This window comes from Trichomycterus rosablanca, chromosome 25, assembly GCF_030014385.1.
Source record: "Trichomycterus rosablanca isolate fTriRos1 chromosome 25, fTriRos1.hap1, whole genome shotgun sequence".
Lineage (NCBI taxonomy): Eukaryota > Metazoa > Chordata > Actinopteri > Siluriformes > Trichomycteridae > Trichomycterus > Trichomycterus rosablanca.
Genome location: NC_086012.1, coordinates 144,428 through 159,869, shown reverse-complemented (window position 1 = coordinate 159,869; position 15,442 = coordinate 144,428). Strand labels below are relative to the sequence as shown.

General features: G+C 43.0%; 3 protein-coding genes across 4 annotated transcripts; 2 read left to right on the top strand and 1 right to left on the bottom strand.

The window, feature by feature from the left end:
* Positions 1 to 691: 691 nt before the first annotated feature.
* LOC134302892 (C-type lectin lectoxin-Lio2-like) lies at positions 692 to 1,650 on the top strand. 2 transcript variants are annotated; one of them, XM_062988144.1, is made up of 2 exons: positions 692 to 747; positions 1,263 to 1,650. In XM_062988144.1, the coding sequence occupies exons 1-2, from the start codon at positions 732 to 734 to the stop codon at positions 1,619 to 1,621; spliced, it is 375 nt and encodes a 124-aa protein (XP_062844214.1). In that variant the 5' UTR covers positions 692 to 731; the 3' UTR covers positions 1,622 to 1,650. The 2 variants fall into 2 exon arrangements, with proteins under 2 accessions (XP_062844214.1, XP_062844213.1); XM_062988143.1 differs by lacking the exon at positions 692 to 747 and adding an exon at positions 950 to 1,162.
* Positions 1,651 to 2,815: 1,165 nt separating this feature from the next.
* pnrc2 (proline-rich nuclear receptor coactivator 2) lies at positions 2,816 to 7,840 on the bottom strand. Its single transcript, XM_062987638.1, has 3 exons — positions 7,675 to 7,840; positions 6,470 to 6,688; positions 2,816 to 5,903 (listed from the first exon to the last, which is right to left on the bottom strand). The coding sequence occupies exon 3, from the start codon at positions 5,880 to 5,882 to the stop codon at positions 5,487 to 5,489; it is 396 nt and encodes a 131-aa protein (XP_062843708.1). The 5' UTR covers positions 5,883 to 5,903; positions 6,470 to 6,688; positions 7,675 to 7,840; the 3' UTR covers positions 2,816 to 5,486.
* A 2,910-nt stretch (positions 7,841 to 10,750) lies between these two features.
* Positions 10,751 to 15,098, top strand: akirin1 (akirin 1). Its single transcript, XM_062987381.1, has 5 exons — positions 10,751 to 11,128; positions 12,802 to 12,927; positions 13,166 to 13,300; positions 13,842 to 13,913; positions 14,623 to 15,098. The coding sequence occupies exons 1-5, from the start codon at positions 10,924 to 10,926 to the stop codon at positions 14,631 to 14,633; spliced, it is 549 nt and encodes a 182-aa protein (XP_062843451.1). The 5' UTR covers positions 10,751 to 10,923; the 3' UTR covers positions 14,634 to 15,098.
* The last annotated feature ends 344 nt before the right edge of the window (positions 15,099 to 15,442 follow it).

Genomic DNA, 15,442 nt, shown 5'->3' with positions numbered 1-15,442 from the left:
GTGTGAATTCCCTGTGCATGGGATATTCTGGCTTGTTTACTCAGTGTTTCTGGAGGTGCCGGACTCACCGCGACTCTGAGCTGTAAGTTGGTTCTTGTGCTCGTTTATGAATTGAAGCTGTTTTGCCGCCACCTGCTGTTCACACCTGGTATCACATGACTGACCGCGTCACAGCTCAAACACACCTCACCCCCCCCTCCCCAGCGTCCAGCAGCCCATAGGGAGAACATGCCAAACAGGCTCTGACCAGAGGAAATGTTCGAACCCAGGTTCCTGTAAACCTGCTGAATAGCGGCACTATCTAGAACTCATTCATTTACACTTAAATCACGATTTCATCTCCTGCTGCACTAACACAACTTAACCTAACCCTAACCCTTCCAACAGCTGTTTCTCCTCCAGCACAGAGCCGCCAATCCACCTTCCACATCACTGAAAAGAAGATCATTCAGACTAAAGCTCGAGCAGCTTGTAAAGAAAACTTCGCTGACCTGGTCACTGTCTACACAGAGGAAGAAAATGAAGAACTGGCTAATCTGACAGTGAAGAACACTTTTAGCTGGATCGGTCTCTATCGTGATCAGTCAGTAATCAGTGAGAAATGGTCTAACGGGGATCCTGTTACCTACAACCGACTACCAGCACATGATGGGTCATCACTTCCTTTCTGTGCTTCTATAAAGGCTGAAGGTTCATGGGAAAGTGTTCAGTGCACAGTACAAAGAAATTTCATGTGCTATAAAGAAGGTAAGAACGGATCAATATTGCTGATCAATTTATTATTTCATGTTTATGTGATGAAGAACCTTTTCTGTAGGTGTTTCTCCTGAGTATCATTTAATCCCTGAGGGAAAGTCCTGGTACGAGGCTCAGAGCTTCTGCAGGAGGAACTTTACTGACCTGGTCACCATCAGAGATCAGGAACAAAATGAGCAGGTGAAGAATGAAGGTTTAAAGAACAGTAGCACTCCTTACTGGATCGGCCTGCTGCGTGATGCCTGGCACTGGACTGATGGAGGAAACTCGACTTACAGAAACTGGGATTCTAATGAGCCAAAGCAAAACAATGGAACTGATAAACCTGATTGTGTAGAAATGAATGGGAATGGAAAGTGGTTTAGTGTTCCATGTGAGAATGACGCTTTAGCTCTGTGCTACCACAGTAAGTCTCAGTGATCTTCTGGATCAGGACTAGAACCCAGCTGGTGTGAATGGGAACCCTGACAGCACTGACGCTTCCTCTCTGACTTTTTCTCTTGCAGCTTCCATCTACGTGAGCTCAGGGAAGATGAGCTGGGAGGAAGCGCTGGATTATTGCCAGGAGGGGAACAGGTCCAGAATCCTGCAGGTCCAGTCCAAAACCCAGCAGGGCGACGTGGAGGCGGAGCTCAGGAGGGGGCGTGTCAGTGAGCCCGTGTGGGTGGGGCTTAGACAGAGCGTACTCTTCGGATTCTGGTTGTGGACCGACGGGGCGACCGCGTTTCCTTACACCAACTGGTACAGAGGGGAACAACCGGAGCATCAGAACTCCCACCACTGCGGCGCCATCGACCCTCAGAAAGATTTCCAATGGTGCGACAGGGACTGTGATTCCAAGTTTAGAGTTCTGTGTAGAGTCTGACAATCTGACCCCCCGTATACTCAGATACACCCCCCATCATTTCATCTGATTATCAGTAATATTTCATTAAAACACAGAATTAAACTATTGAAACGTTTTCTCTTTTAGTTGAAGTTTTAGATTAAATAAAAATTTGTGTTTAATTTGTGAGTCGTTTTCTGAACCATGAACTGATTAAGATTTCATCATTAGGACACAAGTCCAAAAATATATGGACACCTGTATATCAATAACAAAAGCACAAAATAAATCAGCCAGCGGCGCGACGATTTTATTCTTATTAAAAACACAGAAGTAAAAGTTCATTCATTCACTCCACATTAACGTTCACTGGTTTAAACTCGATGTTTGTGGACGTGATAACATTTCTGTTAACCGTTTTATCCTGGTCAGGGTCCCGACAGGTCCGGATACACTGAGAAACACGGGGCACCGATCCACCACAGGGCTTCTGGCATCACATCCCCCACCTCAGACGTAGCCAATCACGCCCGTGTGGATGCCCGGCCAGCCGATAGCACCCGAGCACTTAGTTTGGAACAACTTCAGCATTTAGCAGACGCATTTATCTAAAGTGTCTTACAGTATCATATTTTCTAAGCAATTACAGGTTAAGAGCCTTGATCAAGGGCCCAACAGTGGTACCCTAACAGTGATGGAACATGAACCAGTGACCTTTAGAATAATAGTCCAGGACTACAACACTAGGCTACAACACTGGTGAGCTGAAGTTTGTATATTTGAAGTTCTGCCAGCATAAATTGTTCTGTAAAACATAATTGAGCTAAAATGGTTCAAATTCTGTTTGTTATCTATTATAATTATAACGTGATGTTTTACACTCAGGTTCATGACAGGACGTTACTGCTTACACAAGATTCATCAGTTCAGGTTTAATATCAAACACAGTCATGAACTATTTAGCATCTCCAGTTCACCTCACTTACACACCTCTGTACTGTGGGAGGAAACCAGACAGACACGGGGAGAACATGCAAACTCCACACAGAAAGGACCCAGACTGCTCCACCTGGGGATCGAACCCAGGACCTTCTTGCTGTGAAGTGAGAGTGATACCCACTGTGCCGCTCTACTGTTTATTAAATGTGGTTTAATTTCATCTTAAAGGTTCTTTATTAATATCAGCACACACACACACACACACACACACACACACACACACACGACTCAGGGTTGGGGGGGTAAAGGGGGGAAGTTTATTTCTTTTTTTTTTTTTGTTAAACCAAATTACACGGTCAAAACATTTTAGTACCAATCACAATAAAACGGCCTCAGTTTCTATTCAAAGTGACATCGAATGTTGGGACAAAATTAAAGCCAATTCATAAAGTTGAGACTTTTACACCCACACAGATACAGAGAGGAGAAATAAACATGTAAATAAAATCAAACAAATAAAAAAAATAATAAAAGAGGGTTTGTGGATCCGGCCGTGAGGCTGCGGAGGTGAAACTCACACACGGATACACAGAATGAAACTGAACATGAATGAAGTCACTGAAAGATAAAACTTGATATTGATTCTAAACAATGTGGGTGTAATTTGGGCTGGTTGGGTATAAAAGTCCCTCTGAGAGGTTGTTTGTGCAGAGCTTCTTCCTCTGTGCTGAGAATCATAAAAAAGAATAAAAATCATGTGCAAGATCGCTGGCAGAAACATGGCACAGCGCAGGAGTTTCCACACACCATCCACAGAGCACTTTTTTTTGTTTGTTTTTTTAACAAAAATAACGTCATTTTATTTTTTTTTAAACCGAGCCGCACCTTCCGGCGCCACTCACAGTGTTCTTACTAAAATACTTTATGGGCAGGTTTAAATCGGCCTGCGTTCATATACAATATGCTACAGCATTTTATACATTTCGTTATTTACACGGCTCCGTTACGTACTGCACCATCCAACAGTTTAGGGCTGGCCGTTAATGCATCCAGAAACACGCAGTTTTAGGCATGTGCTGATAATCGTTTACACCGCGATCGTTTCACACCAGGACTTACAGCGGGGACCCGATAGCTGGGCGTCGTGCCACACGGTCACCTGTTCATGCCGCCTGGTTTAAACCTCGGGAGAATTTACAGCAGCCGATCGAGCACGTTTAGAAGGTCTGAACATCAGAGGACCAAACACAGACCATACAAGGTGCTACACCTTCCCAAAGCCATCAATAATCACATTTTGGGGCAATTTAGGACGTCCAATCAGGAGGAACCACAAGAGTACGGGGCATACACTATACCCTAAGACACACACCACCTCCAATCCACTTTATCATAAAGCACTTAATTCATCAGATAAAATCATCATTTAAAGCAGATATTTGATCTACAGGTGATATCAGCACATGCCTGTTACAAAGACAAACCTAAAAATCATCATAATAATAATAAAAATAAAGACCTGGACGTGGGTGGGGGGGGGGGGGGGGGGGAGCGTTTCGTTACACACGGCGCGTAACGGCAGTGCAAGTCAGCGAAAGAACAGCGAACCTTTCGGCCCTTAATGTAAACACGTCCACACGCGGTTTAAAAGCTGCCCGGCGGCTTCAGAGGCGCGAGGTACGGCAGACGCGGGGCGCAGGAGGCCGGAGGCAGACGATCGACGTCCACGCCCCTGACCTCGCGCTCCTCCCTCCGCAGGGTTCGCCATACCACGCGCCCCTGTAAGCGGGCGTGTCCCGGGGACGCCTTTAATAGCAGCTTCGTAAAACGTCCTACACCGATAGTCTTCATGTAATACAATAAAGGACGGGACTGAGGCGAGGGGCGAGAGCTTCTCCAGCCTGGTGCTGCTGTGAGGGAACCTCGACCTACTTCAGTAAGCCAGGGGTGAGGAAGACTGCAGAACCAGGCTGAAGAAGAGCTCCAGCACCACCTTGTGTTCACACCAGCAGCTGACGCTTCGATGAAACGGAAAACGTGCGAGCGCTCCTCGAACTTATGAGGAAGGACTGAAAGATCAGAAAATGACGGATTAACCAATCAGCTGCTAGAGTGAATCCAGGGTGGGTCTGAGTGCTGACCAGGAGCTTGTAGAATAAAGCACAGTGAACATCATGGTGGATTCATTCAGTCAGCACACACTCCAGGTGAGCGATGCTTTACTTCTACATTAATGTCAATTAGGGAAGGGGGGGGGGGTATAGGTATGGACACACCTTGTTAAATTCCAGCACCCATAGTGCATTGCGCACAGCGCTTATTAAGAAGCACGGGAGTGAAACGAACAAGGTGTGAGGGCCAGATCCGTCACGTTAAAGATTGTATAGCTTATTCTTTCACGTTTGAGCTCCCAGGCCCCCAAAAAGAGGCGATTCTCTCTAATCTAGAGAACGACGGAGGCGAGACGAGGCTCGTGCGGAACCCAAACATGATTAAAACGTCACATGGGCGCGCATCGCGTCTCCGGAACATAAACGAGCGGTGGAAATAACGCTGCGTGGGTCGTACGACGATATAAACACGATACAATGGAAACGCTACATGTGCCGATTATTTCTCTTTTTGAACAATTAAAGGTTTTTCGTGTGTTGACGTTTTTTTTTTTTTTACAGTGTGACCGTAGCGTATTCGTGATACTGTCGTATTTCCCAGCTTGGATATATCTAAGTACGCATTAACGGTCAACGGAAAACAAAACAAGAAGCGATAAGGAAGTCCAGTTCATGGGTCGTCTCCCACCTGCAAGGCTGCACCGCAATCAGCTTAAAAAAAACTATATACAATTAAAAACGCACCGAGCCGCATTCGCAGCGATCAAACGCACGCGGTTACGTTAAAATGGCTTTAAAAATCGATCACGGTGCTGCAGCGTTGCAGGAGGGAGCAGGAAGCGGATCGTTCCCCGTCACGCCTGCACTTTCAGGAGGCTTTTCAGCTGGAAGGCGATCATTTCGCGCCGATCGCAGGGGACCCAGTGACTCGGGGGCTTGGGCAAGACGCTGGGAGAAGGCGGCTCGCTGAACTTGGCCCCGGCGTAGGCCGGGCCGCAGCGCGTGGCCAGGATGTCGTTCAGGTGGCTCACGGTTCCGCCCCAGCGCTGACCGCCGTAGGAGAAGCGAACCGAGCCGCAGTTCATCTCCAGCTGCTCGTCGTGGGGGCTGGCGGCCCCGGGGGGCGAGGAAAGGGCGACCGCGTGCTGGGTTCGGCTCCTTTGCTTGGCCTTGCCGACGTGGTTGTACTTTCTGGATGCGGCGTAATCCGGGCGAGACCCTGGAATGTTGTAACGCTCACCGCCTCCCATACCGCCTACGCTGGGTGTCACCTTGAGGAGGAGAAAACATTCAATTATGCACAGATCAAAGGAATAATACAAAACACATCAATAAAGCAGTCGCTTAGCAGCATGACCGAGTCCTTCAGTAAACTTCACACAGAAAGGAGACCTCAGCAGCTTAATGACAGGAGTAACTACATGAGCTTAATTCAAATACAAACTGGGCCAAACAGATATAATAAATCAATAATATAAAGGAAACTGAATGCTGCCAACTTCACAGCAACAGTTCAGGGAAGGTCGACTTATACACCAACCTCACATCTATAAACACTCCATCAAGTTTAAGGGCAAGGTTAAGATTTGCTTAACAAGTCTAGGGTTAAATCACTAGTTATTTTGTTGATTAATTATTCATTAGGACTAATTGCAGTAAATAATGCATATAAACCTGCACTGATGTTTTGTCCAGATGTTTTGCAAATTGCTTCTCCAAAAAAATAACTAAAAGCAGCCTAAGTGAACTTTAGAACAGAGTTTACGTGCTTTGCTCCCTCAGATTTAGTGTTAAACACCATGAGCTCAGTCCCCCTGTACAGGAGGTGCTACATTACCTGTTTGTGGTAAAGTGGAGTGTGTTGGGGTTCTCTCGTCTCGGTTCCTTCTCCTCACTGATCCGTCTCCAGGTCCTCGAAGTAGCAAACCTACTCCTCACTGCTCGTTCACTTACAGCGATGTCCGAGGCTCTCATGTGCCAAAGAGCGAAGTCTGGACGTGAAGCCGGACCGAACATCCACTCACCCCGGCACACGCTTCACTCCAAGGTCCTTCACCTACAAACACAAACAGTCAGGGTCTGTTTAATAATGCCGCAGATATTTACACAGGTACCAGGTTTCACTTATAAACTGCACACAATAATCAACTGGAGGAGCGCACACACACACACACACACATATATATATATATATATATATATACACATATATTTGTTGAAACGAAATGTATATTATGTATAAATGTTTATTATCCCCCTTTTCTTTACATATGTTGCCAGCTCCAAGACATGTGTACAGTTCAATTCACACAAATATTCTTACATTTCTGACAATTATTATTATAAACAAACACATGCTACATTCAAACTGCACTAATACTTCTTCTGTATCAATAGAATTGTCAATATTTTGGACAAAACTAATGAAAAATAAAGAGTTTTGTATGTTCACACCCACACGCCTGTTCCAACAAGGAAATAAGTAAGAATCTTAATCTTGCCAGCTGATTTAAATCGAGTTTTAATGATTTTATGATTTTTTTATGTAGATTTTCAGGTGGAAGGTAAAAGCATGTTAAAGCGACACTAGTATGTCACATGAAAGCCTTTAAAAGCTTACAATTAACACCACAATATAAACCACCTGAAAAAAACACACAAAAGCTGCTACTTCAAATTTAAGCATATGTTTAAAAACTTTAAGGTTAATTTGTAAACGTTAGACAGGTAAAATTACTGGAATAAACTGATATAAAAACAATCGATGTTTTTGGAACTGGACCAAAACAAAGAACGAGCTCACAACATGGCGCCTGGCGAATTTCTTTGTGTCGAATTCCACCCGTATTCTAAACACGCACACAAATCCCGCCTCCTGCTTTGTGAATGGCTGGTTACTTATATTGACACGCTGGCAGCCAATCAGGAAAGACAAACGCAAACTACCGTCCAATCCTCACACAGGACACGTAAAACAAGTAGGAAAAACAATACAGTAGAACTGGGTTAGCCTTGTTAGCTTAAATAAACCCAACAACTTACCGACTTTCTCAGGAGTTGGATATCAAGAACCCGTCGTCAAACTAATTCCTGGTTGAAATCTGCAGCTGTAAAGCCAAGAAGCTGTTTTATTGGGGTATAAACAACCTCTTCACTAAGGCTGCACGACCACCGTCTCCTCTGCTCTCCGACTCTCTCTCACAACAAAATGGCTTCTGGCGAGCTTAAATAAGCCCAGCGCAACAGGAACTGACCAATCGGCGTCGAGCACTGAAGCAGATTGACCAATAGAAGAAGGAGACTTGCCTGTTGCTGCCTTCGTTACGTCACACGGTTTCAGCTACGAAAGATTTTCGTTTTCGTTTCAACTTCACACACACACACACACACACACACTAGAACTTATAATTCATATTAGTGTTAACAATATGGATGTGTTTTTTCTCACCGTGTTGCTGTGTGAACACACTAGCAGCTGCACCTCAGAACTTCCCTACAAAACCAAACCACTGCCTATTAAATACAAAACATTTACTAACATCTACTCCTAACTACTAACATTCTTTAATTTCCTTCAGGATCAATAAAGTATCTTTCTATCATCTATCATCTATCATCTACCAACTCACACGATTCTCAAGTTCCAAATAATCAGTAAATCTTACAGGTGTAGATAAGGACACGTATTAATCAAGTATTACGGGACGTTGTAGCATAGCAGTTAAAGTACTGGACTAGTAATCAGAAGGTCACTGGTTCAAGCCCCACCACTGCCAGGTTGCTGCAGTTGGGCCCTTGAGTGAGGCCCTTAACCCACAATTGCTTAGACATTGCACTGTCACAGTACTGTAAGTCGCTTTGGATAAGGGCGTCTACTAAATGCCAAAAATGTATTAATGATTTCAGGAAGACGTCAGTCTCCACGCCTATGGAGGTGTGAACTATGGAGGCATCTGCTAATGTCTGAAGTTTAATGGTCAACCATTTGGGTTCTTCACACCCACGGACGTGGAGGTTCTAAAGCTTTGATGGCTGTTTGAACTGCAGGAAGTTTGCAATTTATACTTAGCTTTGTAGTAATTAGTACATCTAGTTCCACTGGTAAACCATTATTAAGTTTTACCAACCTGCTGCAACACACACGACGTGGTAATTAAAAGATAAATTATACTGAAAGTGGATTAGAAATTCTGGAATTGCTTTATACACACACACACACATGTGAAGTACAAAGAAATTCTATTTTGTAAATCCCAAGCACTGGGTCAACCACTGTAAGGCCCACCTGAAGCTGAGAGGGTTAGGAAGTTTGCTCAAGGGCCCAACAGTGGCTGCATGGCATAAACAGATCAGATTAATCTTTTACGTTTCCACGTTGTATAACAGACGCTAAAGATAATACATACTCAAGTTTAAAACCTTAAACCTGGTCATTAAACCACCTGCTGTAATAAATGGAACAATTACTCTGTCACCTACATTAGTTTGTAATATTTCTGCTGTTGGCCTGCTTATGAATCATCCACTATTTTTAACACTTGCAGCAGAACATTTAATGTCGAAACATCCATCAAACACAAATCCATTGAGATGTTAGAGATCTTGTAATTGGTGACAAATCGGCACCGCTTGTATGTATTACTGCTCAAGGTTCCACATTTTGTACTTTTTACACCACATTTATTGAAACGGTTTTATGAATCCCAGCTTATTTGTTTATTTTAACTAAATGTGCGATTTTAAAGCAACATGCCGCAACTAACAAATATCAGAACTGTTTTATAGCTGACTAGTTGTTAATGAACTTGCACCACATGTAAACTCATTGTTAAATTTCTTTTGCATTTCTGTGTGTGGAAACAGACACTGATTATTAGCTATGCATTCATCTGCAACTTTATTATTAACACATGTACTCCTGCTTATTAATGTATTCATTCAACAAGCCAGTCATGTGTCAGCAGCACAGTGCATTAAATCATACAGACTGTGTTTAGAAGTTCACTATGGAAGCTCTTCTGTAAGTCGCTCTGGATAAGAGCGTCTGCTAAATGCAGAAAATGTAAATGTAAATGTAAATGTAGAGGAATTTTGATCGTGCCGTGGTTTTTGGTGTCAGGTAGACTGGTTTTGGTTTGTGCTGTTGAAACTGCTGATGTCTTGGGATTTCTTTTTACCACAACAGTTTCTAGAGTTTACACAAAATGGTGAAGGAAAAAACTTCAAGTGAACAGCAGTTCGGCTAAACCTAGACAGTTTGTTCATGGGCAAAAACAACCTGCAAACTGGTTTGAGCTGAAAGAAAAGATATGCTAATATAATAAGCGTCTCAGAACTAAGAACAAAGCAAAAAAATCTTGGAACTGAAAATTAAGCAAAAAAAAAAAAAAACATCTTAGAACTCACAACATGTTGAATTAGACTACAGTGTTACAGAATTAGACAGTGATAGCTCAGTGGTTAAGGTACTGGACTAGTAAACAGAAGGTTGCCAGTTCAAGCCCCGCCACCACCAAGTTGCCACTGTTGGGTCCCTGAGCGAGGCCCTTAACCCTCAATTGCTCATCGTGTTCAGCTCATTGTGTAAGTCGCTTTGGATAAAAGCGTCGGCTAAATGCTGAAAATGAAAACATGATATCAGCAGAACTGTTGCTTACTGGACATTATTTAATTTCACACCATTTTGTGGTGTAATACTGATGTTTTACTATGTGAAGATGTTATGCACTGCTCTTGTGATATACCTTAGTGATCAGGTAGGTGTTCAGGTGTACCTAATAAAGTGACTGAATCATTTCAGTGTACCGAACTAAACGAATCGACTCACAAGAGAAATCTTTTAACACATTATTATGAGTGACAATAGGAAGACATAACTGTAGGTTCAATCAGAGATTGAGTTCATTTCATACACTACATAAAAAATTAAGACAGTTTACCTGATTTTTAGGATAATGACGTACATAATATATATAGCATGATCTAAAGGGTATATTTAGCATGAAAAAGGCAAACAACAAAGTAAAATAGCACCAAGTAAAGAAAAGTTTACCCCTATTTGGGCTACATGGTACAATCCGTTATTGTGACGCAACTGCGTTTTGAGAGGACGTCGGCAGTTGGTAAATACCACCCGGTGTGAGAAGGAGGGGAGGTGGCCGTCGCTAATAAAGAAAGCCTGAGCTGAGGAAAGTGGGGGTGAGAGAAGCGAATCAGAAAGCGGCGATTTTACCGAATATTTTCGCTTTTAGAGACCAGAATTCGGTTGTGACTTTATCAGCAGTGGTGAAAATGGCGTGCGGTGCGACGCTAAAGCGCTCTATGGAGTTTGAGGCGCTTTTGGGCCCTCAATCACCGAAGCGGAGAAGGTGCAGCCCGCTAGCCGGAGCCTCCGCCACTCCATCCCCTCAGAGGTGCAGCCTGAGACAGCCGAGCGATACCCCAGCCTCCCCGGTGTCCCCTCAGCCTTCTGCAGGAGAACACAGGCTCACTCCAGGTACTAAATACAGCTTTCATTCTGATTGATCTGGGACCAAGTGTTGGAAAAAGATCTGCGTCAGATTGGTGGCGTGAGTTCGATTCGGCTAAGGCAGGGCTGTATTCCAAATTTGAGCGGTTGATAAACTGAGGCACTAGATAGGGTGCACGATACGTTTATTTCTATTGTATTGTAGTGCACTGGTGTAGGGAGGACGAAGCTGTTTAATGTGCGGCCCGGAAATGGCGATTGATGCGTTTTTTAAATGTTCAATTTATTTTCTTTTTAGCTATTTCTAAGAGTTTAAAGTGTTGAAAGTAATGATTCGGTACGTGCAAATGCATTTAGTCTCTCATGTAATTACTTCTGAATCGATCAATTACACTAATGTAACGTTAGCATTGTTTCTAAACACACGTTCTGCAAATAAAAATACCTTTATAAATTAAATAATTAAAATTTAACTCATCATTGCCAACCATTTGCAATTCTTTCAGCTATTTAAAGTCTTACGTGGCTTAAAATAATAATATTACGGCTTATTATTCTTATCAAAATAAAGCTAACGGCTAACAGCTAGCCTAGTGTACACGGGGTTATTGTTGTATTTTTAAAATCTGAGAACACATTATGTACATTTTTACCTTTTATATGTAAGTTTTTAGTAATATAAAACTATAATAGATACAATACAATTCTCTTGTAAAACAAGAAGCAAAAAGGCTTCATAAAAAACAAAACAATACATTTATAAAATACATTAAAATAAATTATTGAAATTAACAGCAAAAGATCAATAATTATTGCAAATATTTAGTTCTTTAATGTGTTTATTCCTCATTGACATTTCTGTATTTGATTTCTTCATTAAATAAAGGATCTGTTCTGTATTAAAATTGTTTTTTGTAGGTAATTTCAGTCCCGTTTACAAAATGCCGAAATATAAACATTTCTGCCCATTTTACTCAATTTTATTGTTAATTTTATATTAAATCTCCAATGAAATTTGTTTAGTATTTGGAGAATATGGACAAAGTTAATCAGCAGTGTATGATATGTATGTATGAAATGTAAGAAGTGTTCTACAGTAAAGCTTTCTTGTGTTATAAGCGTGTCTGTGATGAGGAGCTTCGGCTCTTTTGTCTAATATCAGAGTTAAAGATTAAAACGTTTTTAATTTATATTTATTAGTAACCGGTTAATTGACGAGCTTAAAGCATCCCTCGCTCATTTATCAACCTTTACTGCTTCAGTCAAATCTTATTAAAGCGCTACGAAGCTACAACCACGGGTCAAGCATCAGGAAATGTAGTGCTGCCATGTAATGCTTCTGTATTCAAGTGGAACAGTTCAGGGTTTTGGGGAACAGAATCAATCAGTTTAACTCCATCATACGAACAAACAGTTATTGGTAGCTATTTGAAAGGGTCTGTGGCAGACAGGTTGAACTTTGCTGCTCGGTTTTTACAGCTTGCTGCTGAGTGTCTAGCTGTACACTTAAGGTAGTGCAGCGGCAAGGAACGAGGTACAGCGGTGTGAAGCGCTTTTAATGGAACTCTTGTGATTCTGTCCGATACTAAAAGCATTGATGTGATTGGGTCGATAATTCTTCATGTTGGAGTCCTGACACTGTCACTCTGTATTTGTTTTGAAAAGCACGTCGCTTAAAGTCTTTATTCCTGAACTTACAGAGCAGATCTTCCAGAACATCCGTCAGGAGTACAGTCGCTACCAGAGGCGACGGCAGCTGGAGGGGGCGTTTAATCAGACGGAGGCAGGGGGCGCCGCTGAGACCTCTAATCCCAGCTCACCGTCAGGTCTGACCTTACACCCAGCACCCTGTACCTGCTCAGATATTCTGTAGGAACTTTATTATGGTGAAGTGTTTAGGGAAGTAAGCCAGTTCTCTGAGCCTGTTAACGCTGTATCAAGTGTCTATATATTTTTGGCCACAGCTGGGGGTTGAGGGTTTTACTCCAGGCTACAAGAGAAGAATGAACCTGTCCTCCATTGTTCACATCCCTTCTTTTGCCCCCCTCCATCCCCCCTTTTTAGGTGCCTCCTCATTGAAGAAGGACCAGCCCTCGTTCACCCTGAGGCAGGTCGGCTTCCTGTGCGAGCGCCTCCTCAAGGACCACGAAGAGAAGATCCGCGAGGAGTACGAGCAGATCCTCAACACCAAACTGGCAGGTACGCAGAGCTCCCGGTTCATCCTGAACCTCTCACTGGTGTCACATGGTGGAGTGCTGATTTAAAACCAACATGCACTTCATGGCCTAAAGTATGTGGACGCCTTTATATTACGTTATTGAGCTCAGATGTTTCAGCCACACCCATTCAAGAAATGTCCTGACCCCAACTGTGTTAAAGCACCTTTGGGATGAATTGGAATGCTGATTGTGTGCCAGGCGTTCTGCTCTTTTCTGAGCGAGTGAAGTCCCACAGAGATACTCCAAAATCTTTGAAACTTCTGATGAGTTTATAATCAGACGTCCACATACTTTTGGCCATGTAGAGTAGCTGAAGTTTCATTCTCCTGCAGCAGGAACCCCGGTGACGTCACGTCCACACCCCACTCTGAGTTATTTTTCTGTTACCCTCAGGTGTCCCATCTTTTTTTGACTGTGTTCCTTTAATATTTGGGACTCGAGCTGCACCGGCTCTATTTTAACCTGAATTCAGTTACTATGGGAACACAAATGATTGTTGTTTTTGTTTGTTTTTCTTGCAGAACAATACGAGTCGTTTGTGAAATTCACACAGGATCAGATCATGAGGCGGTATGGAGCTCGACCTGCCAGCTGTACGTACTTTAGTCATATCACATTCCCACTAACACACCTTTTCATCTCAGCATCACCCTGTGGTGGAATGACCAGGGACCCAGTGTTCCAGAGCGGCCTGATTGGCTGGAGCGAGAAAGTCAAACATTCACCACTAGAGGGAGACAAAAACCACCGCAGCAGATTTTATTACAGCCGCGCAGTGACAAAACATAAAGCTTCAACGTGTCTGCAGACCGCTTCTTTTCACCTACCAGGGGCGGGGTCTCACAGAGCGTAGTGCCATCCACGTGCAGGCATCTCAGCCGGTCAGCAGAGGTCATAGTTGCCCCGGTGACGATACCTCCCACTACAGACACTCAGCCAGTCGTGTGTCTGTGTAGGCGTCCGGCTGTCTGATAGCACGCGGCGTGACCCGTTTAGTCCTCATAACTGCTGCAGTGACGCCCTCTGCTGGCTGATCGATGGCGCTGCACAGAGCTGGGGGATGATGGAGATCGGTGCGTGACTCTGTGCACGATACAGATCTCCGTATGAACCCGGTGCAGGTTAAAAGAAGCGATCGGTGCTGCACACGTGTCGGAGGGGGCGTCAGGATTCACGAGATCCTCTCACTCCCAGCATGCTCAACGCCCAGTTTATTAGGAACGCCTGTTTATTCATGTCATGTAGCAGCTTTTATTTATATTTGTGATTAATCTTGATGTGTTTTTGTTTGTTTTTACTCAGATGTATCTTGAAGACAGACGGGCGGTGGATGGAGGGTGGAGTCGAGGGCAGCGCGGTCGCTGCAGTATCTTCTTTATCTGTTCTATTCAATTTCTGGCTTTGTTTAAAGTGCTTGGGTGCCATGGGTTCTTTATTATCCACTTTTAACCCCCCCCCCCCCCCCGTACAATCTGCCCCCCTCCCACACCTCGTGATTTCTTTCTTTCTCTCTTTTATTTTCTTTTTTTTACCTCCTCAGCTACTGAATGAATGTTGATTAAAGCTGTTCGATATAAAAACTCTCTTTACAAATCAGTGCAGAAGAGCTGAAAGTGTAAATGAATGTTTCTGCGTTTCCTTTAACTCTCTCTCACTTCCTGTCTCTGAACCTGACGAATGTGGATGTTTTTCTTTCATCTTCTTTATTTTTAAACATTTTTATTTTTAATGTTTTTTTTTTTTGTTTTTTTTTGAATAATAAAGGTTCCGTGATCTCACAGCCTCGTCTTTGTGATTTGTATATGTTATGGGTGTGGATGTTTCAGTATATCCTGATGCTGGAGACGTGTGGAACAGAAATATTAAAAATTACATAAAATCATGTTCAGTTGATTTTGGTCAGTTTGCTTGTAAAATGGAATAAAAATGTTTTATTTGCTCAATATTAGTTTTTATTCATATAAAATCTTATGAAGTTGATCTGAGGGTTTAGAAACTCTGAAGGTTTCTATTAGAGTGGGGTATAAATATGAGGTGATGGGTGCTAAATTTACTCCAAAGTTTAGACCAAATCATCAAACAAGCTCTAAAAATATCTGGACACCTGAAAATGTTCATATTT

Excerpts from the sequence above, each read along its gene's own strand:
- LOC134302892 (XM_062988143.1), top strand. The coding sequence starts at position 1,096 with ATGAATGGGAATGGAAAGTGGTTTAGTGTTCCATGTGAGAATGACGCT. Across the intron at positions 1,163-1,262 it reads TTTAGCTCTGTGCTACCACA|CTTCCATCTACGTGAGCTCA; the intron begins GTAAGTCTCAGT and ends TTTCTCTTGCAG.
- pnrc2 (XM_062987638.1), bottom strand. The coding sequence starts at position 5,882 with ATGGGAGGCGGTGAGCGTTACAACATTCCAGGGTCTCGCCCGGATTAC.
- akirin1 (XM_062987381.1), top strand. The coding sequence starts at position 10,924 with ATGGCGTGCGGTGCGACGCTAAAGCGCTCTATGGAGTTTGAGGCGCTT. Across the intron at positions 11,129-12,801 it reads AGAACACAGGCTCACTCCAG|AGCAGATCTTCCAGAACATC; the intron begins GTACTAAATACA and ends CTGAACTTACAG. Across the intron at positions 13,301-13,841 it reads CCTCAACACCAAACTGGCAG|AACAATACGAGTCGTTTGTG; the intron begins GTACGCAGAGCT and ends TTTTTCTTGCAG.